Consider the following 24,950-nt stretch of genomic DNA (forward strand, 5'->3'; position numbering starts at 1 on the left):
TACATTCTAATTACACAACTTACAGATAAGAAGTAAACATATTTGTTCAAAAACTAAACCAAAATTATGGCTTTAACTTTAGAGGCCATTGTGGAAAACGGAATCACACAGGTTAAGGTGTCTTGATCTTCTTCAGTCCTTGATCGAGGCAAAAAAAGCCAATTGCGATGTGTGTACCTAGCACGGGTGTAGGCTCTCTTAACACACCGAGCTGGATAACCCCGGCTAAGAAACCGCTCTGATAAAATTTTAGAGTGATATTTAAAATCTTCCATAGTCGTACACAGTCTCTGGACTCTGAAGAATTGGCTCGTTGGTAGATTTTCTTTAAGATGTCTCGGGTGAGCACTGGTGAAGTGTAACAAAGTGTTGCTACTTACAGATTTCCTATGTAGAGCTGTGATGAAACCATTGGGTACTTTTGTTACAAGAATGTCCAAAAAAACGATCTGATTTTTTTGAAAATTAGCTGTAAATTTCAAATGGCTATTTAATGAATTAAGCCAATCAAAGAATGCATCAAAATCAGTCTTTGTTCCTTGCCATAAAACAAAAATGTCATCTATGTATAGATGCCACGATCTAATATACGTTGAAAAAGGATTTCTGCTGTCAATCCAGATCTTCTCAAACTGGCCCATATAAAGATTGGCTAAGTCCGGTGCCATGGTTTTTCAAAAGCAAAATAGTTTTTTTGTAGTGCCATCTTTAATAAAGAAAGCAAAAAATCAGATGGTATCAGATGCGGACGAGGGCGTAACAAAATATTCAAAGGCAATGTCAATTCTTCCTGGGGTACACAAGTATACAGGGACTCCACGTCCAAAGTCACCAAAAAAATGTTTTCAGTATCGCATTGAATATTCAAGTAAGGAAATCATTTGCTGGGAATCCTTAACATATGAGGGGAGTTGAGGGACAAAAGGGGCCAGAAAAAAATCAACAAATTGGGAGAGTGGTTCGAGAGCTGAATCTCTACCAGATACAATAGGCCTACCAGGTGGATTAACCAAATATTTATGAATTTTAGGGAGAATATAAAAAAGAGGAACTTTAGGATGTTGTCGCATCAAAAAAAACGCTTCTTTATTAGTCAAAAAACCGGCCTGAGAGCCGCTGGTCACAATAATTTCAATTTGTTTCAAAACAGCGGCAATGGGATCTTGTGTCAAAGGCTGATAAAAATGGGAGTCCTGCAATTGACGTTCAATTTCTTTAACGTATTGAGAGTGGTCCATGACAACAATTTTTCCGCCATTATCTGCAGATTTTATTATTAGATCATGGTTGTCACGTAATTCTTGAATAGCACTAAATTCATCTTTAGTCAGGTTTGAGAAATTATGATAAGTTGTAAAAGTGTGGCGTGGTTGACGAAGCACTATCTGACGGAAAGTGATAATTATAGGATCTGGAACACCAGGAGGGAACCGTGGATTTATTTTTAAGAATAGAGATATCCATGGTAGTAGAATCTTTCAAAAAAAGTGTTTCAAGTGTAATTTCCGGGTAAATTTAAACACAGCAACTTCTATTTATTTATTTATTTGGTGCTTTTCTATACCGGCATTCATGATACAATCATATCATATCGGTTTACATGGAACAGGGGTACAATAACCTTAGATATTAACAAAGCGAAGAGAAGCAGAAGTTACAATAAAACAGGTCGAACAGGTTGGCTTTTGGAGTAGGTTCTAGGTTCTGGAGTAGGTTCTAGGTCAAACAGGTTGGCTTTTGGAGTAGGAATAAAGGAAAGACCTTTTTCAAGGACTTGAAGTTGAAAACGAGTTAGCATGAAGTGAGAAATTCAAGATCAAAGATACCTGTTACTCTGTGAACGAGTTTGTCGCGTGTTGTATGGGCAATCGGACCACGATTTGTTGCCCCCTCTGTTCCTGTACTGACGTCGGCCGCCCCGACCTCGGGAGTCTAAAAGTTAGCAATAGGTTACCCCTTTTTTTAATTTCCATCCTCTATAGTCATTAGGGATCTTCTGTGTTGATACAATGCCCTTTTGAATTAACCTCATATCTTAAAATCCACAATCCTCCACAGCTTATAAAGAGGTCTGGGATGATGGTGAGAAATGAAATACTACAGATGAAGGAATAGGAACTAAGTGAAGGAGAACAGTAAACAGAATTAACACCAAAGAGAAGAAAAGAAAAACAAATTTGCTTACCGTAAATTGTGTTTTCTATAGATACCGGTAGTAGGATGAATTAGCTATGATCTGTGGGTGACATCAAATGGCACTGAATGGAACTCTCGAGCTTTTAGCTATACTCAGTCTGCTGTCCAGGGAGAAAGGTGGGCATCTCATGGCTGATTCATCCTATCTAAGGAAAACACTATTTACAGTAAGCAAATGTGCTTTTACATTGATAAGCAGGAATGAATTAGCCATGATCTGTGGGGAGTCCCAAGCCCAGGGTTGCAGTGAAGCGTTTGTTAGCAATGTGGATCCCACCGTAGAGAGCAGACTATTTACATATCAAATGGTGAAACACTGCCTGTGGAAGCCAAGGTATCTAAGGCAGTAGTGGGAGTGCACTGATGACCAGGTAGCTGCTTTACAATCTCAACTGGAACCTCTCTCTGAGGCAGACAATGGATGAAGCTGTTCCTTGTACCTGCTGAGCTCTAACTGTATTAGTGAGATTGAGTCTAGCTGCTGCATAGCAGTGTTGAATACAACTTGAAATCCAGTGGGAAAGCATTCTCTTAAATACTGCTATGCCAAGTCTGTTGAAATCATATGAGATAAACAATTATGATGTTTTCTTGTGGGACTACATATGGCATTTATAGTAAGCAGGATTTCTTTTGCAGTCCAGTGTATGCAAGGTTTTTCTCACCCTCATGAGCATGAAGTTTTGGAAAGAAAGTAGGAAGAACTACTTTCTGATTTAAGAGGAATGCAGACCCCACTTTTGGCAAGAACCTGGTATTCGTTCTGAGAACCATTTTATCATGGAAGAATTGTATGTAAGGTGGGTAGTGAACCAGCACTTACAATTCACTGACTCGTCTTGTAGAAGTATTTTCTACCAAGAAGAGTACTTTCCAGATTAAGTATTTTAAAGATGCAGTCTCGAAGGCCTCAAATGGAGCTTCCATTAGGCCAATGAGGACTACATTAATATTCCAAGGCACTGGAAGCTTGCAAATTGGTGGGTGCAATTGCAACAGACCTTTCATGAGTTTGGAGACCAAAAGATGTACAGAAATAGGTGCCCCATTCTCTGGAACATGGTAGGCTGCAATAGCACTTAAGATAGGACAAGAGATGTCTCGGTTCACAAGTGAATGGGTGAAAATTGTGGGACACCCCATTCTGAGCAATGTTTCCATTTAAAAAAAAAAAAGTATCTCAATCTTGTGGATGGTTTCCTTAGAGAGAGCAGTATATTCTGAATCGGTTCTGGTAAGGACTACTGTGCTAGGACAGAGTACTCAACATTTTTGATATGAGATTGACACTGGGAAGCACAGGATGCAGAAGTGAGCCCTCTTTTTGAGATAGGAAGCATGAATTGTTTCCCAGGTGAACGGGCGATCTCATGGATAAATGAACTAGATATGCATTCCACACTTGTCTTAGCCATGCTGGTGTGATCAGAATCAACGTGGCTTGGTCTCACATGAGTTTCTGTATGGTCCTCACTTATCAGGCCGATGCAATACAGGTTTTACACGTGATTGGACAGGCATTTTGGACCTGCTTCCATAACCACCGATGCAATACAGAGATTAGTGTATCCAAAATGTGCGTCCAAACCATCGCGAAGCTAATGGCACTCATCACATGTAAAGTACATGTAGATGAGGCTATTAGCTAATCCCCACAATTTCAAAACACTTCTGGTGCAGCCAATGCACCCATTGCAACACAGCAAATTTTATGCCAGCCTGGAGCTGCTTTCTGTGATTCCTCCTTTTAGTATCGTCGGGATACTAAGTAGGAGGAACCACAGAAAGCAGATCCAGGTTAAAAAAAAAAAGTCTTGGGAATAAAAAACGTTCTGGCCACCCAATATATACACACAAGATACACGGTCCAGGCCGAGTATCTTGTGCATGTATATTATGTCGGTAGCAGGAGAAAACGGATGCTATTGAGCATTTTCAGACAACAAACAACAAGGACTGAACTTCACAATCTGGGTTAACAAATAAGCGTGGGGGTAGCTTGCTTATTACGGCGGTTACTACCCTAAACCAATTAAGCCTGAATCATCACTTTGAATGCATATACAGCTCTGCTCTCTGCTTTAACGGCAGGGAGAAATGTAGAAAAGAGGATTTACATTCAGACAACATCCAACAAGGCATTGATCTGTGCAGTCTGGATAAACAAGCATCGGGGTAACTTGCTTGATACGGCAGTTACTACCCTCAACCATTAAGCCTTATGCTCACCTTGATGCAACTCCAACATTACTCTCTGCATCAATGACAGGGGATGGCAGGAAATTTGAAACAAACAATTACCAACAAGAGCCCTGAACTTGGTGGTTGATGAAACAAATAATATGGGAAAATAAGAGTGGGAGCTTGCTGGGCAGACTAGATGGGCCGATTGGTCTTTTTCTGCTGTCATTTCTATGTTTCTAACCAACACTGACAGCCACCTCTCCTGGGCCCCCAATGCAGAGGAAGTGCTAGGGACGCACAATATTCCCTAGCACCTCCTTTTAGCATGACCCTCATCTAAATATTGGATCGCACATCCAGGAGGTGGCTGGGCACGTGTTAGGAAAGCTACGCGCCCATATTGCATCGGCCTGTATGAGTGGTATCAAAGCAAAAAGCGTACATGAGGCCTGAGTTCCAGGGAATTAGGAAGGTGTCTGGAACTTTACGTCGAGTACTGGGTCGAATGAAGCAGAATTAATTTAGTTTTCGTCTCTGCTCCATTGCAAAGAGGTCGATCCAAAGCTTCAACAGATGACTGGTCCTTGAATCAAATCATAGCCATTCATATGGATGCAATAATCTGCAGGTCTGTCCACAATGGTGTTTGCAATGCCTGGTAAGTAAGTGGCTTGAAGCGTGGCCATGTTTTCTATCATCCATTGCCATATAGTATAGGGTTTTTTGGCATAGGATCCACAATCCTGTTCCCCCTTGTTTGTTGATGTATAACATTGTAACTTGGTTGTCTGGATCATTATTTCCTTTCCTCAGAAGATGTGCTTGAATGCACTTAGTGCACTGTGCATCACTCTGAGCTCCAGTAAATGTCGTTCTCAAACAGACCATACCCCTTGTGTCATGAAGTGACCAGTATGGGTTCCCCAACCCACAGTGGAGGCATCTGGGATTAGTATGACTTGATAGTGCACTGGATGAAGGGGAGCATCCTCCTGAAGTTTGGATGGTTGAAGCCACCAACAGATCTCTACTTTCATATTCAGGGTAAGGGTGATTTTTATATGACGTGGTTGAAGGAGTTGGTTCCACTGAGAATTTAATACTCATTGTAGGCAATACGTGTGTTAACAATACGTGTGTAGGACTATGTGAATCGCTGCTAAGAGTCTCAAGAGTACAAGAATGCAGCAGGCTTTGTAGATGTCAATTTTGGCAACCTTATTAGTGCTATTACTCTGTCCAAAGGTAGGAATGCGGCACATTTTAATGCCAAACAAATATTGTATAAATAATTTTATTTCACCATCATATCAAAAATACATTTTGTAACAAATAACGCTATGTGCCACTGTAAATACCCACATTAAAATACTCACTTCATACCTCCATCCATACCAGACACACTATCATATCCCACACCACATTATCACATTAAAATACATCATGTAAACTAACATTCCTTATGTCTAATGCTATATTCAAACTGTCTTATGCAACATTGTATTTCCATCAATTACAGAATATTGTAACAGATACCAAGTATCTACAATTTTTTAACAAATAATATCATGATACTCAATATTATGAAGGACAGTATAGTACCCGACGGGATACCCGTTTCGCCCCTTCCCTGGGGGCTTCTTCAGGGAAAGATGCTATATGTTCAAATATCCAATATTTGCATATATCTTCGTGGTACAAGTTGATCAACATCCCTACATCCATACTTCAATATGTTACTCTGTTACTAGAGTCAATCAGCAGTGATTGACTCTAGTAACAGAGGATGCACTTATGCATATGACCTGAAAAGGTAGGAATGCACATGTTTGTATGGTATTTATAATGGCTCTAATGAATTGAATGTACTGAATGGCTGTAGGACTGACGTTTTGAAATTGATCAGGAAGCCGAGAGACTGAAGTAGGGATATCAATTTCTGGAGATATTATTGAAGGGTGTCCTTTGACGGGGCTATCAGGAGCCAGTTGTCGAGATAAGGGAAGACTAATCTCTTGATAGCGTGAGTCACTACCACTGCAAAGCATTTTATGAAAACTCAAGTGTCAGCTGAAAGTCCAAATGGAAGAACTTTGTATTGGTAGCGATGTGCGCCTACTTTGAAACATAGCCAATGTCAAAAAGATGAGTATATTGGAATGTGTGCATAAGCATCTCTGAGATCTAGGGAGCACATCCAATCATCCTGCTGAAAAAAAAAAAAAAAAAAAAGGATCTTGCTTAAAGATGACATTTTGAATTTCTCTCAAAGATGTTGATTGAGATTTCGAAGATCTAGGATAGACCAGTGACCTTCAGTCTTCTTTGGAATTAAGAAGTACTGAGAATAGAGTCCCTGATTGTGCAGGGAAGAAGGTATTTCTTGTACTGCATTGTGCTGCAAAAGCTGATATACCTCATGCCACAGAAGTGAAAGGTGTATGGGGTCAGATATCAGTACAGCAGTGTGCGAGGGTTACTGGTAACCATACTCCACTATTTTTAAAACCCATTGATCGAATGATATTTGGTTCCAGGCTATTGGAAATAGTTGGATTCTGCCCCCACTTGATGGTTTGATAATGGTTCCTGGTTGATATAAAACTTTGACCTGGTTTCGTCAGTTATTGCTGTGGCTTCCGTTGGCGATGCTCTCTTGGACACCCCACCCCCCAACCCAACCCCCAACCACCCTGGAGCCAGCTGAGATTGACGACGGTGAATCTGCAGAGGTAAACTTCAATATGGTGGAAGATTGGAGGCCAATAGGAGAACATAAGATCTGTATGAATTTCTTGGAGCATACTGGATCCAGTGTCTGTAGGTGGAGACTTTAGAGCAGAAACTGGGAGACTGGCAAGACTCTGGTGATGGGAGGCAGGATCTATGCCTGGCCTCTACGGTAGTAACTTCATTGAATGTTCCTTAGTTTTTCAACAATTCTGACGTTGACAAACTGTGTCAAGACGTCAGATTTCATTTACTTCAAGGTCTTTTTAGTGGAACACGTCGACTGCTTCAACGTAATATGCAGTGAGGTACTTTGGTTGCTTCGGTAGATCCTGTGTTGATGGTTTCAGTGCTTCGCTCTTTAATGACCTGGGTGCACCAAAGCACCATACGCCAGGTGGTCTGAAACCACTTTATTGGTTTGTTCAATGCAGCACTGTGTGTCTAGGACTTCAGTGCTTTGTGTGGCGATTGTTTCGATGCAGCTTCCTGTCCAGTTACTTTTTCTCAATGTTGTATCAATTATTTTTCTCTTTTTTTGATGGCAGTGGGACTGATTGCATTGAGGAATCTCAGTGCTTTGTCTTCAAAGACATGCTGACTAACTCCGTGGACCTTGGCCATTTAAGGCTCGAAGTGCCCCAGGCCATGCAGTTCAGGTCATCACACTGTGATGAAGTAGCACAGAAGAATCTACTTCTGCTGCTTTTTGAAGATGGGAAAGAGCACGGACTCCTTGAAGCTGACCTACTTTTGCTTCTGGCTCTCAACTCTGAGACGCTTAAAACCGCTCTCAACCAATCTGATTTTAGAACTGTACTACAACTATTGATCTTCGCAAACTCTTTATAGTTCACTACAAGTTCCATGACCGCACTACAAGTTCCATGACCGCCCATATCTCTTCAAGGCCCGATTACACCTTATCTGGACAGTCCACTTGTTGTGAAAGTCTCCCGTGTTGATGCACTAATTCTTTAGCTCATGCATTACTCATATCTAGGCCCATAAACATTGGGCACTGTTACCTGTACATCCCAATTTAGCACATCATTTATTTTTAGTTATTTCTACATGAATCCACGTTATTTGACAGCCCACTTGTTTTGAAAGTCCCCCTTGTTGATGCACTAATTCTTTAGCTCATGCATTACTCATATCTAGGCCCATAAACATTGGGCACTGTTACCTGTACATCCCAATTTAGCACATCATTTATTTTTAGTTATTTCTACATGAATCCACGTTATTTGACAGCCCACTTGTTGTGAAAGTCTCCCGTGTTGATGCACTAATTCTTTAGCTCATGCATTACTCATATCCAGGCCCATAAACATTGGGCACTGTTACCTGTACATCCCAATTTAGCACATCATTTATTTTTAGTTATTTCTACATGAATCCACGTTATTTGACAGCCCACTTGTTTTGAAAGTCCCCCTTGTTGATGCACTAATTCTTTAGCTCATGCATTACTCATATCCAGGCCCATAAACATTGGTCACTGTTACCTGTATTTCCCAACTTAGCACATCATTTATTTTTAGTTATTTTCTACATGTATTCATGTAATTTGACGAGTTACTGTTGTCTATATTATATTATTTTATTTTATTATTTATTTTATTACATTTTAGTTATTTACTACATATATTCACGTTATTTGACGAGTCACTGTTGTCTATTTAATATTTATATTCTTATGTTCAGAAACTCCGTTTATTGTAACGCCTTACCGCGACAGTTTTGTTTTATGGAAACCGACCTGATTTGATATTTGTATCGAGAATGTCGGTATATAAAAATGCTAAATAAATAAATAAATAAACACGGATTGTTGCAACTCTCTTCCACTTGGTCTTCCATTGTCATCAATACGCCCTTTGCAAATTTTACAAAATGCAGCAGCCCGAATCCTACCAGGCATGAAGACATGTGATCACATAACTCCAATATTAATATCTCTACAATCAAATACCGGATCGATTACAAAATCTTATGATTACACAAAATTATCTATAGTGAACAAACTGATTGCTAAATGCTACCATCTGTGAACAAAAGTCTGTTAAGCATCCTTTCAGTTCAATCAGCCCACCTTAGTCAGGTTAGGGCTAGAGCCATTTTTCTTGCCGGTCTCTCTGCCAATTGAACTACATTTACAATCAGATTTAAAGTCTTTTAGAAAAGACCTAAAGACATTGTTATTCAACAAGGCTTATCAGGACGCAGAATAATATCTCTGCTGCAGCACTCCATTTCCTTTTTATGTATTCTTTTATCTTTTTTTTTTTTTAAGAAGCTCTACTATAAACTCAGATTTTATTCTCTTTTACTTGTATTTATAACTTAATTAATTTGAGTTTTATTTTATTTTAAATCATTGTAACTATGTGAACTGTTGTGATGGCCCTCCCAAACGGTATACAAAATCAATAAATAAAATAAAAGGACTATACTGAAATATCTACACTGGGATTACGGTCCTTAAATTAAGAGATTTGCATAATTTATTTTCCTTTTAAATGTATCTTAACTGTTAATTTAAAAAACCGTAAGTGCATAAAAATAAATTCAAGTACAATTTCCCTTTCTTTCGGCGACAGGTGTAATCACTTCACCTTTCATTGCCTTTTCATTACTAAGGCTTTTCTCGCATTCTGTGTCTATGGAAAAAATGCTTAGTACATGAGGCCCTTAGATTGTGAGCCCTCTGGGGACAGGGAAATACTTTCTGTACCTGAATGTAATCCACTCTAAAGTGTCTGAAAATCAAAATATAAATAAACAAAATAAAATTTCTCAAATCTTCGGCTTACTCCCAAAGAAAAGCACATGATGGGCAGACTGTGCAGTCATGTTTCTACGCATCCCAAGGACAACCACTCTTGGAAATGTCAGATACTGCATAGGACCCCTTTCCATCAGCTACTGACCTTGTGCTCTCGCCTGCCCCTCTTCTGTTGCTGTTCAATGAGGTCCGAGGCAGATGCTGGTGGAGATGCAGCTCTCATGCTGCGTATCACTTTAATGCTGTCCTCTGGAAGTGGTGGGAGACCTAGGATCTCACGCTTTTCTGCTTTCATCCCCTGCAACTCCTCAAACCCTCCAACAGTACACTGTCAAAAGAAATAAGTCACATCAGCTACCTACTGCACTAACATACACATACCACATACTTCCCAGCAGTGTCTGACAAGATACATGCTCCTCTCTCATCAGCGCTCCTCTCTTGCACACATAACGCATGTGCCTCTCACCATCACAGTCCTACATGCACACACAGCGCACGCTCCTCTCTCACTCACCATCACCGTTATGCACATAGCTCACTGCCTCTTACCAGCACCGTCTCACACACAGCACACACTCCTCTCTTACCAGCACCGTCACACACACGCACAGCACACACTCCTCTCTTACCAGCACCGTCACACACACGCACAGCACACACTCCTCTCTTACCAGCACCGTCACACACACGCACAGCATACACTCCTCTTACCAGCACCGTCACACACACGCACAGCACACACTCCTCTCTTACCAGCACCGTCACACACACGCACAGCACACACTCCTCTCTTACCAGCACCGTCACACACACACGCACAGCACACACTCCTCTCTTACCAGCACCGTCACACACACACCGCACACACTCCTCTCTTACCAGCACCGTCACACACACACCGCACACACTCCTCTCTTACCAGCACCGTCACACACACACGCACCGCACACACTCCTCTCTTACCAGCACCGTCACACACACACAGCACACACTCCTCTCTTACCAGCACCGTCACACACACACAGCACAGCACACACTCCTCTCTTACCAGCACCGTCACACACACACTCCTCTCTTACCAGCACCGTCACACACACACGCACAGCACACACTCCTCTCTTACCAGCACCACACACGCACAGCACACACTCCTCTCTTACCAGCACCGTCACACACACACACGCACAGCACACACTCCTCTCTTACCAGCACCGTCACACACACACACGCACAGCACACACTCCTCTCTTACCAGCACCGTCACACACACGCACAGCACACACTCCTCTCTTACCAGCACCACACACACACACGCACAGCACACACTCCTCTCTTACCAGCACCACACACACACACGCACAGCACACACTCCTCTCTTACCAAACACACACAGCACACACTCCTCTCTTACCAGCACCATCACACACAGAGCACACACTCCTCTCTTACCAGCACCGTCACACACACACACAGAGCACACACTCCTCTCTTACCAGCACCATCACACACACGCACAGCACACACTCCTCTCTTACCAGCACCATCACACACACACGCACAGCACACACTTCTCTCTTACCAACACGGTTTTCCAGAGCAAGAGCAGAACTTTCTTCATAGGGAAGTGAGGAGCCTGGCCACTACAGAACTTAGTCACCATTCCAAACAGCAAGACAGAAAATGGCTCATTGTTGTACAGTGGAGTACCTGGTGGAACAATAGCAACAAACTTACCATAGGATAAACGCCCTAGATCCCATAGGAAAATTGGTTCTTACCTGCTAATTTTCGTTCCTGTAGTACCATGGATCAGTCCAGACCCTGGGTTATGTCACCAATCCAGCAGAGGGAGGCAGAGAAAACATTCTAATGACTGACGTATACCCTGGAGCACCACCTGCAGTCAATCAGTATTGAGCAGTATCAAAGCAGAAATTTAACTACTAACATATTAACTAGCTATCTAAATAGGAGAACAAATTTCCAACTCACAAATCCTAAATGGAAGTAGAATCCCCAAAAAAAATCTTGGGAATAAACAAGAAAATATTAAGAAAAAGAGAGAGCATGAAAGGCGGTTTAATCACCCAAACAGTGAACGAGCGGACTCTCCGAAAAGACAAATATAATACACAGACATAAAGGGTGGGCGTCTGGACTGATCCATGGTACTACAGGAATGAAAATTAGCAGGTAAGAACCAATTTTCCATTCCCTGTACGTACCTAAATCAGTCCAGACCCTGGGTTGTACCAGAGCTGATTCAATTAGGGTGGGACCCAGAGAGTCCCGCTCGGAGAACACTCTCTCCGAAGGCTGCCGAACTTGGAGCGTGAACATCCAAGCGGTAATGACGAGCAAAAGTATGCAACAACTTCCAAGTCGCTGCTTTACAAATCTCCTGAGGAGAAACTAACTGACATTCTGCCCAAGAGGTAGCCTGTGACCTAGTAGAATGAGCTCTCAACCCTTCAGGAAGGTCACAACGAGCTAGAAGATAAGCTGAATGAATTGTCTTTTAACCAACGAGCAATCGTAGCCTTCGAAACCTTATGACCTTTGCGAGGGCCACTCCACAAAACAAACAAACGATCAGACAATCGAAAATTGTAACTTCAAGATAACGCAACAGAGCTCATCATACATCCAATTTTTTAAGATCCCTAGATGAAGGATCCAAACGATCTAAAGACGGAAAAGCCGGAAGCTCTATGGACTGATTTAAATGGAAAGAAGATACTACCTTAGGTAAAAAAGATGGTACAGTCTGTAATGAAATTCCTGTATCAGAAATTCTAAGAAAAGGCTCTCTGCAAGACAAGGCCTGCAACTCTGAAATTCTATGAGCTGAAGAAATGGCCACAAGAAACACCAGCTTCAATGTGAGATCCTTCAAAGTCGCATGATTAAGGGGTTCAAAGGGAGCCGAACACAGAGCCCTAAGAACCAAATTCAAACTCCAAGCAGGACAAGGATTCCGAAATGGAGGACGTAGATGTTGCACACCTTTGAGAAAACGCGCTACATCTGGATGCGCAGCCAAGGATAATCCCTGAACCTTACCATGAAAACATCCAAGCACTGCTACTTGTACCCGTAAGGAACTACAGGACAAACCCATGGCTAAACCGTCTTGTAAAAAAGATTAAATATTGGATACCGAAGAGTGAACTGGATCTACTTTATGCTCATTACACCAAGATTCAAAAACTTTCCACACCCTTGCAAAAGCCAAAGATGTAAAAGGTTTTCTAGAACACAATAAAGTAGTCACTACAGCATCTGAATAACCTTTATTCTTTAACAGACACCACTCAAAAGCCATGCCGCTAGAGAGAAGCGTTCGACCTCTTCCAAACAAACCGGACCCTGAGTCAGAAGGCAGGGAAGATCTCGAAATCGAAGGGGACCATCCAGTGCTAGTCTGACCAGGTCCGCGAACCACGGACGGCGTGGCCACTCCAGAGCCACTAAGACAACGTCGACTTGTTGAACTTCTATGTGACGCAGAACCTTGCCGATTAGAGGCCAGGGAGGGAACACGTAGAGAAGAACATCCCTTGGCCAAGGAAGTACCAGCAACTACTCCTTCCGCTCCTCTTTCCCTCCTGCGGCTGAAGAACCGAGGGGCTTTGGCATTCTGAAATGTGGCGATGAGATCCATTGCTGGAGTGGACCATCTGTTGCATATCATTTGATAGGCTTCTTCGCACAGTTCCCACTCGCCTGGGTCGAGATGATGCCGACTGAGAAAGTCGGCTTGAATGTTGTCCACCTCAGCAATGTGTGAGGCTGCGATGCTGAGCAGATGTTGCTCCGCCCAGGCGATCAGCTGTTGTGCTTCCTGAGCTACCAGGAAGCTTCGGGTTCCTCCCTGATGGTTGATGTATGCTACCGTGGTCGCATTGTCGGAAAGAACCCAAACCGACTTCCCGTAAAGGAGAGGTTGAAGAGCGATTAAAGCTAAACAAACCACTCTGGTCTCTAAAAGACTGATCGACCACTGCGCTTCCTCTTCGGACCACTGACCCTGAACAGATGTATTCTGACATACCGCTCCCCAGCCTGAAAGACTGGCGTCGGAAGTGACCAGTCCATTCCGGAATCTCTAGTGGTACACCTCGTTGCAGATTCGCTGTCTGTAACCACCAATCTAGGCTGGAACGGGCCGTCCCTGTAAGAGGAAGGGGAAGGTGGTATAGTTCCAAAACCGGATTCCAGAGTGAAAGCAATGCAGACTGAAGTGGTCTCATGTGCGCAAAGGCCCAGGGAATCAACTCCAGAGTAGAGGTCATTGAACCTAAAACTATCAAGTAATCCCACACACAAGGAATAGGAATAGACTGTAAGTCTCGAATTTGTGAATGAATCTTGAGAAGGCGATGCTCCGGAAGGAACACTATCCCTCGTTGAGTGTCGAACTGTGCACCCAAAAACTCCAGAGATTGGGAAGGTAATAGGTGACTTGTCTTCGTTGATCACCCAGCCTAGAGACTGCAAAAGGCTGATTACCCTGTTGATTGTATAACAACAAAGAGATTCCGACTTCGCTCGAATCAACCAGTCGTCCAGGTACGGATGTAGGCAGAAGAGATCATTTCACCCAAACACTTGCAGATTTACACTGGCTCCCAAAAGAACAGAGAGTTCAATTTAAAACACTATGCACAGTTCATAAACTAATAAATGACAAAAATGCTGACTGGCTAAACACCGCAATACGATTACATGTCCCTCAAAGAAGTCTCAGATCGGCCAATAAAGCTCTGCTAACCATACCCTCAGTCAAAACAGCAAAGTTGACCCAAGTTAGAGAGAAAGCACTATCTTTGGCAGGACCATTATTATGGAACACATTACCACTGGAATTAAGACTAATGAAAGAATTAAAACTCTTCAAAAAAGCATTTCACAGTGAGGTAGCTGAATAACAACACATACACAAAGCAGAAAGTCACCAATAAAAAGCAGAACTGCTTATTTTTGTTATTTTTCTCACATTTAAGTATTAAATTAAAAAGACAGTATAATCATAAATGGTAACCACAGATATTCCCCATTTAGAGTATATTATTGAAGTATGTAACCGTATAATACTGGCACCCTAAGGATAATTTAGAAACCACATATTTGTGCCTAACTGTAAACCGTTGTGATGGTGCACTACTAAACGACGGAATAGAAAAGTTTCAAATAAATAAACAGGCCCTCCTTCCTGAGTTGAGCGGCCACCTCAACCATTATTTTGGTAAATGTTCTGGGAGCTGTGGCTAATCCGAATGGGAGAGCCCTGAATTGATAATGTTGCCCTAGAACGCAAAACCTGGGAAATTTCTGATGATCGGATCGAATGCCGATATGAAGATAAGCTTCGGTGAGGTCAAGAGAAGCTAGAAATTCTCCTCTGTGAACCGAAGCTATGACAGACCGAAGAGTCTCCATCCGAAACTTTGGAATCCTTAGACAACGGTTGACCCTCTTGAGATCAAGAATGGGACGAAAGGTTCCTTCCTTTTTGGGAATGACGAAGAAAATTGAATAACGACCTTTCTGATGTTGGAACTGGAACTATAGCTCCTAGGTCGCTTAAACGCTGTAGCGAGTCTTGGATTATGAGATGCTTTTGTAGGAAAGAACACGGTGAAACTAGGAACATGTGGTGAAGTCACCAAACAAAATCTAAAGCGTAACCTTGATTTATCACTGATAGAACCCATTGATCCGACGTACATCTGGCCCATTCTCCGTAAAACAGAGACAGCCTGCCCCCTATGACGAGAACCGGAGAAAGGACCGGCCTTATCTCATTGGACAGACTTTGTGCCTCCTGAGACTTGGGAAGTTCCAGGTCTACGAAAGCGGCGGCCACGAAAGGACTGAGACCAATTCTGTTGTCTACCTGAAGACTGTTTAGCTGGAGGAGCTGACGGACGAGAAGAACGAAATCTTCTGTTAGACCGAAAACGAGAGCGAGATGAAAAAGAGCTTCTAGGCCTAGGACGGTCCTCTGGCAATTTGTGAATCTTATTTTCCCCTAGGGACAAAATTAAATCTTCCAATTCCTTACCAAATAATAATTTTCCCTTAAAGGGTAAAGCTCCTAATTGAGCTTTGGAGGATGCGTCTGCAGACCAATTCCTCAACCAGAGAAGTCTGCGAGCAGATACAGAAGCAACGATAGAGCGAGCCGAGGTCCTAACGAGATCATATAAAACATCTGCACTATAAGCAACTATAGCTTCCAGTCTACCAGCCTGAGCAACTTCTTCAGAGAGGGAAGAATTGTTTTGTAAAGCCTGGACCCATCTTAGTCCAGCTCATAAAGCCAAGCTACTACACATGGCTGCCCGCACACCAAGAGCAGAAATCTCAAAAATTCGCTTAAGCTGAACCTCCAGCTTACGATCTTGGAGATCTTTAAGAGCCGTAGCCCCAGTTACTGGAATAGTTATTTTCTTAGTGACGGTGAAACAGCGGCATCCACCTTAGAAAATTTTAAAATTTCCAAAGCTTCCTCAGGTAATGGATACAATTTTTCCATGGCTCGTGCTACCTTAAGCCCCAACTCAGGAATATCCCACTCCCGGTACATAAGGTCAGTGAGAGAAAGATGAAATGGAAATGATGTCGTGGGACCTCTAAGGCCAAGCAACACTGGGTCAATGTCACCCATCCGAGAATCCTTTACTGGAGCCTCGAGACCCAATTCCAGTAAAATAGCTGGAATTAAGGGACTAAGTTCCTCTCTTCTAAACAGGCGGACTACTTTGGGGTCATCCCCATCCGCAACATGAGGGTCTGAACTAATACTCAAAGCAAGGTCTTCATTTAAATCCCCCTCCAGCAAGGACTTGTCCGGGATAGGTAAAGAGCCATGCTCAGAATCATCTGAAGAAGAAAAATTTATCTGATCCGGACCCGGACGAAGGGGACGCTTCGGAGCTGACCCCACTCCCAAATCCGTGGGACAAGCCCTTTTTGAGGAACGTGGCTTTAACCTCTGTTCAGATGAGAGACTCTTATGTCTCTTATGAAATTTCTTAGATTTGTAAGAAAACGAAGAAAATCCCCTGAAAAGGCAGAAAAGGAAGAAGAATCTGAAATCTCCTCCAGGCTTTCAGCCGATAAATATGGCCCTGTTTCGCGCGGCTTGTCCCAACCAGGGACCGCCGGCTGCGGTGACAGCGGAGGCGGGTCAGAAGCACCCTGAATAGCTTGTTGTGTTGCCGCCCTCAGAGTAGACAGGAGTGCCTCAGTCCCAGCACTGCAGCTAAAAGAGTCCGGGGCAGGAGAGCAGCTGGGCCGAGGTTTTGGGGCAGAGTTCCTTTTTTTTTTTTTTTTTTTATCGGCAAAGTTGATGAGCCTTCCCCACCCCCACCCCGGGGAGACAGGATGAACAGAGACTCTCCCTAGAGAGGCGCGCGCGTGCATCTCCACAAGCGCGGCAGGCCGCGCCTCGCGGCATTATAAAGAAAAAACGGCACGAAATAAAAAGTATGAAATAAACTAAAAAACTAAAAGAAACCCTGGCGAAAAACAAAGGCACGGGCCCACCGAACACCAAAAGGTAAGTAAACAACAATACAGCTGTCAAGAATTATTTTTATTTATTTATTTTTTTTACTTGACCGAAACACCGCGGCCCCCAGGAGCTGCTCCAAGTAGGGTGAGTGAGCCGGGCCCCCCGGTATCACCCCTGCCAGGAGTGGTTGCTGGGTACAAGACCTCCCCAACTCCGGCACCCTCAAAAACCAGGAGGGATAGTCCTCCCAGGACTTGGCAACCTCCCGGGAGGCAGTGAAACAGCTGTGAAGAAAAAAATAAAACCTCTTTTTTTTTTTTTAAACTTAAATGAAAAGAACAGGCTCTCTTCAAAAGAAAAAGAAAGCCTGCAAACAATTAATTGCTAAACTACCTGACTAAAAAATAACAAACTACCACAGACTGCAGGGGTTAGGGACGTCCACCTCTGCTGGGAGACAGAGAAATACTGAGGGACTGCAGGTGGTGCCCCAGGGTGTACGTCAGAGTCATTAGAAGGTTTTCTCTGCCTCCCACTGCTGGATTGGTGACTGATCCAGGTACGTACAGGGAGACAGAGAAATACTGAGGGACTGCAGGTGGTGCCCCAGGGTGTACGTCAGAGTCATTAGAAGGTTTTCTCTGCCTCCCACTGCTGGATTGGTGACTGATCCAGGTACGTACAGGGAGACAGAGAAATACTGAGGGACTGCAGGTGGTGCCCCAGGGTGTACGTCAGAGTCATTAGAAGGTTTTCTCTGCCTCCCGCTGCTGGATTGGTGACTGATCCAGGTACGTACAGGGAGACAGAGAAATACTGAGGGACTGCAGGTGGTGCCCCAGGGTGTACGTCAGAGTCATTAGAAGGTTTTCTCTGCCTCCCTCTGCTGGATTGGTGACTGATCCAGGTACGTACACGGAAAGCGCCTTCCCAAGTCACCCCATACCTAGCTCTGCTCGAAAAGTCTGCTGCATGACCCTCCATTCCAGTGGGTCTCCCTCACACTCCTGTCGGACAGTATCTACAATCAGGTACATGATATTCAGCAACACCCTGTTGGAGACAAAATCCATTTGAATAGCTGAATCTGTTAAAAGAGCAGTTGAGAATAGATTTTCTTTTGTTCCTTCAAAGCATATGAAAAAAGGGAACATGAGGTCAGGATCTTAAGACTGTCTCCAGTATCATAAGCTTTAGCGCTACCCTGAGCAAGATAAAAAGAAAACCTCTGTTTTTGCTGCCTATTTCTCATTTATGAATATAGGTACAATTATCTTTTACATCACTTTTCATATGTACACATTATATTGAAGCACTGAATAGATTTCTACTCTTTTGAAAAAACTCAATTTTACAAAAAAATAAAGTAACTTCTTTCCAGAAGGGATCCTCTCATGTAAATCTGGTGTAATAGCACTAGAAGAACTGCTACACAACCTTTCAAGCACACTTTCTACTGATGGCACTAAAATCACACCAAAATATATAACATGCAAAGAGAGAATTAAAAAATATAGCCACAAAAAAATTACCGATAAATAGAATTTGTTGGAAAATTAACATAGAAAAACTACATTTAGCAGAAGACAAGTTTACAAAGGCAGTAGAATTTAAACTAATGCATAAGTAACAAATCATCATAACGAACATCTCATTATAGAATAAACATGCATATGAGAATCCCTGCTTTATGATTTAATGTGAAGATTCACCTGAATTACAGCTAAGCAGCCCCAGCCAGAATACAAGTACACAGTATGGTGCATTACCTCAAGTCAGTGCTATCCGCCAGAGAAATAGCAGGTTTCCTAACGGCACTGCTGCATGCGGCACTGTTTCTGAAATGAGAAAACCTATCAAACCTGCAACTTGTGCTCACCTTCTATAAGTACGTGGACAGCAGCCGATCTCCCTGCACATTTCTATTCACCCTCACATTCATCCACTCTGTACATCCTATAGCCAGCCACCCCATGGCGCATGTTCATCCTATGGATAAATGCCCTTCGCCAGGATTGCTGGTCATGCTCACCCTTCTTGCCCATATATATATCCTAGGAACAGCAGCCCTACTTCCCCAACCACTCTACCCTCCCATCAGGACCTATGTTTGCATGCATCTCAACTCATTTCAGCCCCACTAATGTCCTATCACACTCTGTTGCTCACTCAATCTCCATGTTGAGGAGTTCCACCAAGGCAGTGAATGTACCAACTTCCAGCAAGAGGAAAACATTGTGTCGCATCCAGGCCTGAAGCTCAGCTTCTGAGCTGCATTCTCCAAAGGTACCTGTAGAGAATGGACAAGAGTGACTGTACTCTCCCAACACTCAAAAGTCAACATACACATCCGCATGTGACGAACAGCCATTAGTGCCCACAAGGTCAAGAAAGGAAAATTGGTTCTTACCTACTAATTTTTGTTCCTGTAGTACCACGGATGAGTCCAGACAGTGGGTTGAGCCTCCTGTCCAGCAGATGGAGACAGAAAAAAACCGGAAAGGGTATCCTATAATAGGACAGAGCCTACCCTGTGTCCCTTCAGTATAAACGTTATCAAAGCAGAAGAACAATTGAAAAATGAACAAGAGTAAGATCAAGCAAGTAACAAACTTAAACAGGTAAATAAACACTTATTTGAGTTTTATATACCGTCATTCAGTGAAGCCATCACAATGGTTTACAAGATTCAAAGTGTAATTTTCTTAACAATTGTGAATTAAGGTATAACAGGATACATATTAAACAAAACATTAATCCTTTATAGCCTAAAAAAATCATTTTTGCGTGAGGAGGGTTTGTTTGGTGCTGGTTGGAGACAAATTATTTTGTGGATTTGGTTGGTAGTTCTTTTGGGTGTTAGGATGTTGTGAAGTTTGAATGTCAATGTAGACTTTGTGAAACAGCCATGTTTTTAGATCTTTTTTGAAGATTTTGAGGTTAGGTTGGGTTCTCAAATCTTTTGGGAGTTCCATATTTTAGGGCAGGCAATGGAAAAAGCTCTCTGTCTGGTTGTCAAGTGAGCATCTCTGATGGGGGGACGGACAGTTAAGCGGCCTGTGTTTGAAAAGAAAATTGGTTCTTATCTGATCATTTTCGTTCCTGTAGTACCACGGATCAGTCCAGACTCCTGGGTTTTGCCCCCCCCCCCTCCCCTAGCAGATGGAGACAGCTGCTGGACTGTAGGTGGCACCAGCCTTATCTAGGCTGGTGCCACCTACAGTCCGGCAGCATTACTTAATGTCAAAGCAGAATGGATCACAAAAAACCCCCCAACTAACTATATACAGAAATCTAACACTTCCACCGGCTCAATAAACCCCCAAATGGGAACAGAACCCGTGCCATCGATAACTGAACATACTGAATTATACCTGTAAATGGAAAGGAAACGCACAGTACGGACTCTCCCTTTCCCTATCAGTACCAATGGGCAGGACTCTGGACTGATCCGTGGTACTACAGGAATGAAAATTATCAGGTAAGAACCAATTTTCTTTTCCCTGTACATACCCGGATCAGTCCAGACTCCTGGGATGTACCAGAGCTTACCTTAATTGGGATGGGATCCGGAGAGGCCTGCTCTGAGCACTCCTTCCCCAAATCCAGCGTTTCCTGGAGCCTTAACATCCAGACGATAATGGGATAAGGGGGAGAAGAGCTGGATCCTGAAGCACTCAAAATGGCGGCAGAGGACGGCACGGAAGAGCCTGGGAATGGCAGCAGTGACCCGCGAAGAACGGATGCAGAACCTACCTCCTGTTCAGAAATGCACTCCTGGTTCATGGAGATTCGGCAGGATATAAAAACTTTTAAAGCAGATATCGCTGCCACCCTCCAGGAAATGTGCAACAACCATGTAGAGCTGGGCCGGAGGCTCGATGAAGCAGACATTAGGCTTGAGGACCACGAGGAAAAGTGGAAGCAGCAGCAAAAGGACTTAACATACCTGCACTATACCCAGTCTGACTTGGCTGACGAGCTTGAAGATCTGGAAAACAGATCTAGGTGCTTTAATTTACGCTTTAAAGGTATACCCCAAAGAGATGAATACACTAACTGTACAGTGGTTATTCAGAAAATTTGTACCATGATACTGAGTGAGACAACTTCTGATGGCGTGGAATCCCAAGATAGCTCGCAAATTGAAAGAGCACATAGAACATTGGGATCCAAGGCAGGGAATAAACCACGGGACATCATTGCCTGCTTCCATTCTTACGCTTATAAAAAAACGGATCGCGACGGCAGCAAGACAACGGCGGCTATGGTGTTGGTAGAAGAACAACATTGCCATCTATGCAGACCTTGACACTATCACCTTGCGCAAACATCTGGATTTTAAACCCATTACCTCTGCGTTGGCGTCAGCAAAAGTCCGCTACCGATGGTTATTCCCCTTCGGACTGTGGTTCCAGATCGACGGGAAATCCCACAAGGCCCGCACGTTGGATGAAGCAGTGCATGCCATGAAGGAAGCTGGTCTTTCGGTGGAGATCCCTGCTTCCAACACTACCATTTCTGCTGGCACCAGATCTGAGATGCCACGGTGGCAGAGAGTAAACAAAGGGGGTCGCAGACTTCGGCGGAATACCAGTGACCGTGCGCAAGCTGATGCTCTCACCTGAACTGAATGCTTGTTAGAGTTCCTTTGTGGTTTCCTGGTCTTCCACCTGACTAGGGGAGTAAGTGTCAGTTGGACAAATTGTGCTTACCATAATTTCTGTTTCTAATGTTTGCTATTTCGGATTCTTGGATAACCATAAGCAGAGTTTTTCTCCCTTACCTATGATGATTCGCTATTGGCTGCCCCAGGGGGCGGGAGGCTCCGTTCACTGGCATTGACTCTTCCTCCAGTAGATACTGGGGGCGATGGAATCTTTCCCAGGGGTTACAGTGGGGTTGGGGGGATGGGTGTCTAGCCTCATCGTATCTATGCACACCTTCATATTGGGGAGTTTCTGGAGCTTTGTCGCCCACGTGTAGTCTTTCTGTCTGGGTGATCTGGGGTGTTCGTGTCTCTCAGTTTTGGAGTGGGGATCCTTATAGACTACAATGGACATGGAGGTCAACAAAAATTTGGCACCCTGAGCTGCAGAGGGGGTATGATCATGGTCATGACGACTACCATGAACTTTGTATCTCTCAATGTTAAGGGACTGAACTCGGGCCATAAAAGATGGCTACTATACCAGGAAATGGGCCGTTTAAATGCTGATGTGATTTACCTTCAGGAGACACATCTCCGGAAGCGTTGCAAGGGTCTCATGAAATCAGACAAATATCCGCATCAATACTGGGCGGCAGCAACAAAAGATATCCACCCCAGAATATTTAGTATCTTAATCCATAAGGACTTGCATTTTGACCTACTGAACTCGAACTATGACCCTCAGGGTCGTTACCTTTTATTGAATGTGAAATTAGGGGGGGAATCTCTGACATTGTGTGCAGTCTATGGCCCAACCTCTCATAAAGAGAGGCCTTTTATAACATCCTTTATACCAGTTTAGCTGATAAGGCGGAAGGGAGAGTAATTCGGGGGGGATTTTAATATCACTCTTAACCCACACATCAACAATTCCACGAGGAACTGCTCAAATTAGTCAGTGACCAGAAAGGCCCTCAAAAAGATAATCACACTTATTGCTGGGATAGATGTCTAGAGGTTTCGTTTTCCCACTTCTAGATGTTACTCATTTTATTCTCACCCGCACAATTGTTACTCCCGCTTAGACATGTTCCTAATAGACAAAACTAGGATTAATATGGTGCGGGCGGTAGAAATTGAACCCATTGTGTGGTCTGACCATGCCCCGGTATGGTTTCAATTACAATTACAAAACTATGATACTGGTCAGCTATACTGGAGACTAAATGTCTCCCTGCTGGAGGATAGTATGTTTCAAAAACAGATAACTAGGGACATACAGGAATATTTTCGAATCAATGACACAGGTAAGAACATAAGAAATTGCCATGCTGGGTCAGACCAAGGGTCCATCAAGCCCAGCATCCTGTTTCCAACAGAGGCCAAACCAGACCACAAGAACCTGGCAATTACCCAAACACCAAGAAGATCCCATGCTACTGATGCAATTAATAGCAGTGGCTATTCCCTAAGTAAACTTGATTAATAGCCGTTAATGGACTTCTCCTCCAAGAACTTATCCAAACCTTTTTTGAACCCAGCTACACTAACTGCACTAACCACATCCTCTGGCAACAAATTCCAGAGCTTTATTGTGCGTTGAATGAAAGAATTTTCTCCGATTAGTCTTAAATGTGCTACTTGCTAACTTCATGAAATGCCCCCTAGTCCTTCTATTATTTGAAAGTGTAAATAACCAAGTCACATCTACTCGTTCAGGTGACGTTAACCCGGGGACCATTTGGGAATGTCTGAAGAGTGTGTTACGAGGTTCCTTTATCGCCAGAGCCACTGTCGTTAGCAGAGGGATAGGCACCGCTTGATGACCATATTACGCCAGCTTGAATAGGCTCATATGCAGGATACAATGTTAGAATGTACTATAGTGCACTTTTACTTACATTAAATATGTGCCTACATGTAAACCGTTGCGATGGTATATAACTTAGCGACGGTATAGAAAAGATTTTAAATAAATAAATAAAATAAATACACTCAGTCCCCACCTACGGCGGGATATACAGGAGACCAGAGATAAAATAGCGGCGCTCGATTCGGCATGAATCGCCCATCAGATGGAACTGGTCCACAGAAATTTTCTGACGGGGGGAATAGGCCGGGAAGTACCTGGCGCAAATGCTTAAACGCCGACAGGTGCAGGCTACCATCCCTAACATCAAAAACTCAGAGGGCCAACTCCTCACTGACAATACCTCCAATTAGACAATTTCTGCAGTTCTATACTAAGTTATATAGTGGGGACCCAAATATTCAGGAAAGAGACATTGTAGAATATTTATCAGACATACCACTCCCTGAGTTGACTACTTCCCAATGGCAATTTCTGGATAAAGATGTCACGTTGGAGGAAATCCATGACGCCATTAAGTCATTAAAATCTGGCAAATCACCAGGCATCGATGGCTACACCCCAAGGTTTTATAAACAATTTGCCAGAGCATTGGTGCCCGTACTCCAAAAATTCTTTACAAATGGGGACTAATCTCTCGCCACGGGTCAACACCAGCAGGGATCACCATTTTGGTAAAACCAGGTAGAGATCAGACACTTTGCGGATATCGACTCATCTCTCTCCTGAATATCGATGTTAAGGTGTTGGCAAAAATCCTTGCTAACCGTTTGAATTGTTTTATAGCTCAGCTGGTCCATTCAGACCAGGCGGGGTTTATCCCTGGGAGAACTACAGTTGACAATGTCCAAAAGATCCTTGACATTCTCTGGTATGCAAAACATCACAAGATCCCCGCTATAGCTCTATCTATAGATGCTGAAAAGGCATTTGATATGGTACATTGGCCCTTTTCATACCATAGAGAGAATGGGATTTGGGGCCCCTATCTTCAGTGGCTTCG

At 43.3% G+C, this 24,950-nt stretch overlaps 1 protein-coding gene across 3 annotated transcripts in view; it reads right to left on the reverse strand.

The window, feature by feature from the left end:
- STRIP1 (striatin interacting protein 1) overlaps nt 1-24,950 on the reverse strand; it is an 83,941-nt gene that overhangs the window by 38,176 nt on the left and 20,815 nt on the right. For all 3 annotated transcript variants that reach the window (XM_029574121.1, XM_029574122.1, XM_029574120.1), the window contains exons 5-9: nt 19,596-19,716; nt 19,196-19,264; nt 18,373-18,479; nt 11,484-11,611; nt 10,047-10,229 (exon numbers count right to left, since the gene is read on the reverse strand). In XM_029574121.1, coding sequence (XP_029429981.1) covers nt 10,047-10,229; nt 11,484-11,611; nt 18,373-18,479; nt 19,196-19,264; nt 19,596-19,716 — 608 coding nt within the window. The remainder of the gene's footprint in view (nt 1-10,046; nt 10,230-11,483; nt 11,612-18,372; nt 18,480-19,195; nt 19,265-19,595; nt 19,717-24,950) is intronic.

This window comes from Rhinatrema bivittatum, chromosome 12 (genome assembly GCF_901001135.1).
Source record: "Rhinatrema bivittatum chromosome 12, aRhiBiv1.1, whole genome shotgun sequence".
Lineage (NCBI taxonomy): Eukaryota > Metazoa > Chordata > Amphibia > Gymnophiona > Rhinatrematidae > Rhinatrema > Rhinatrema bivittatum.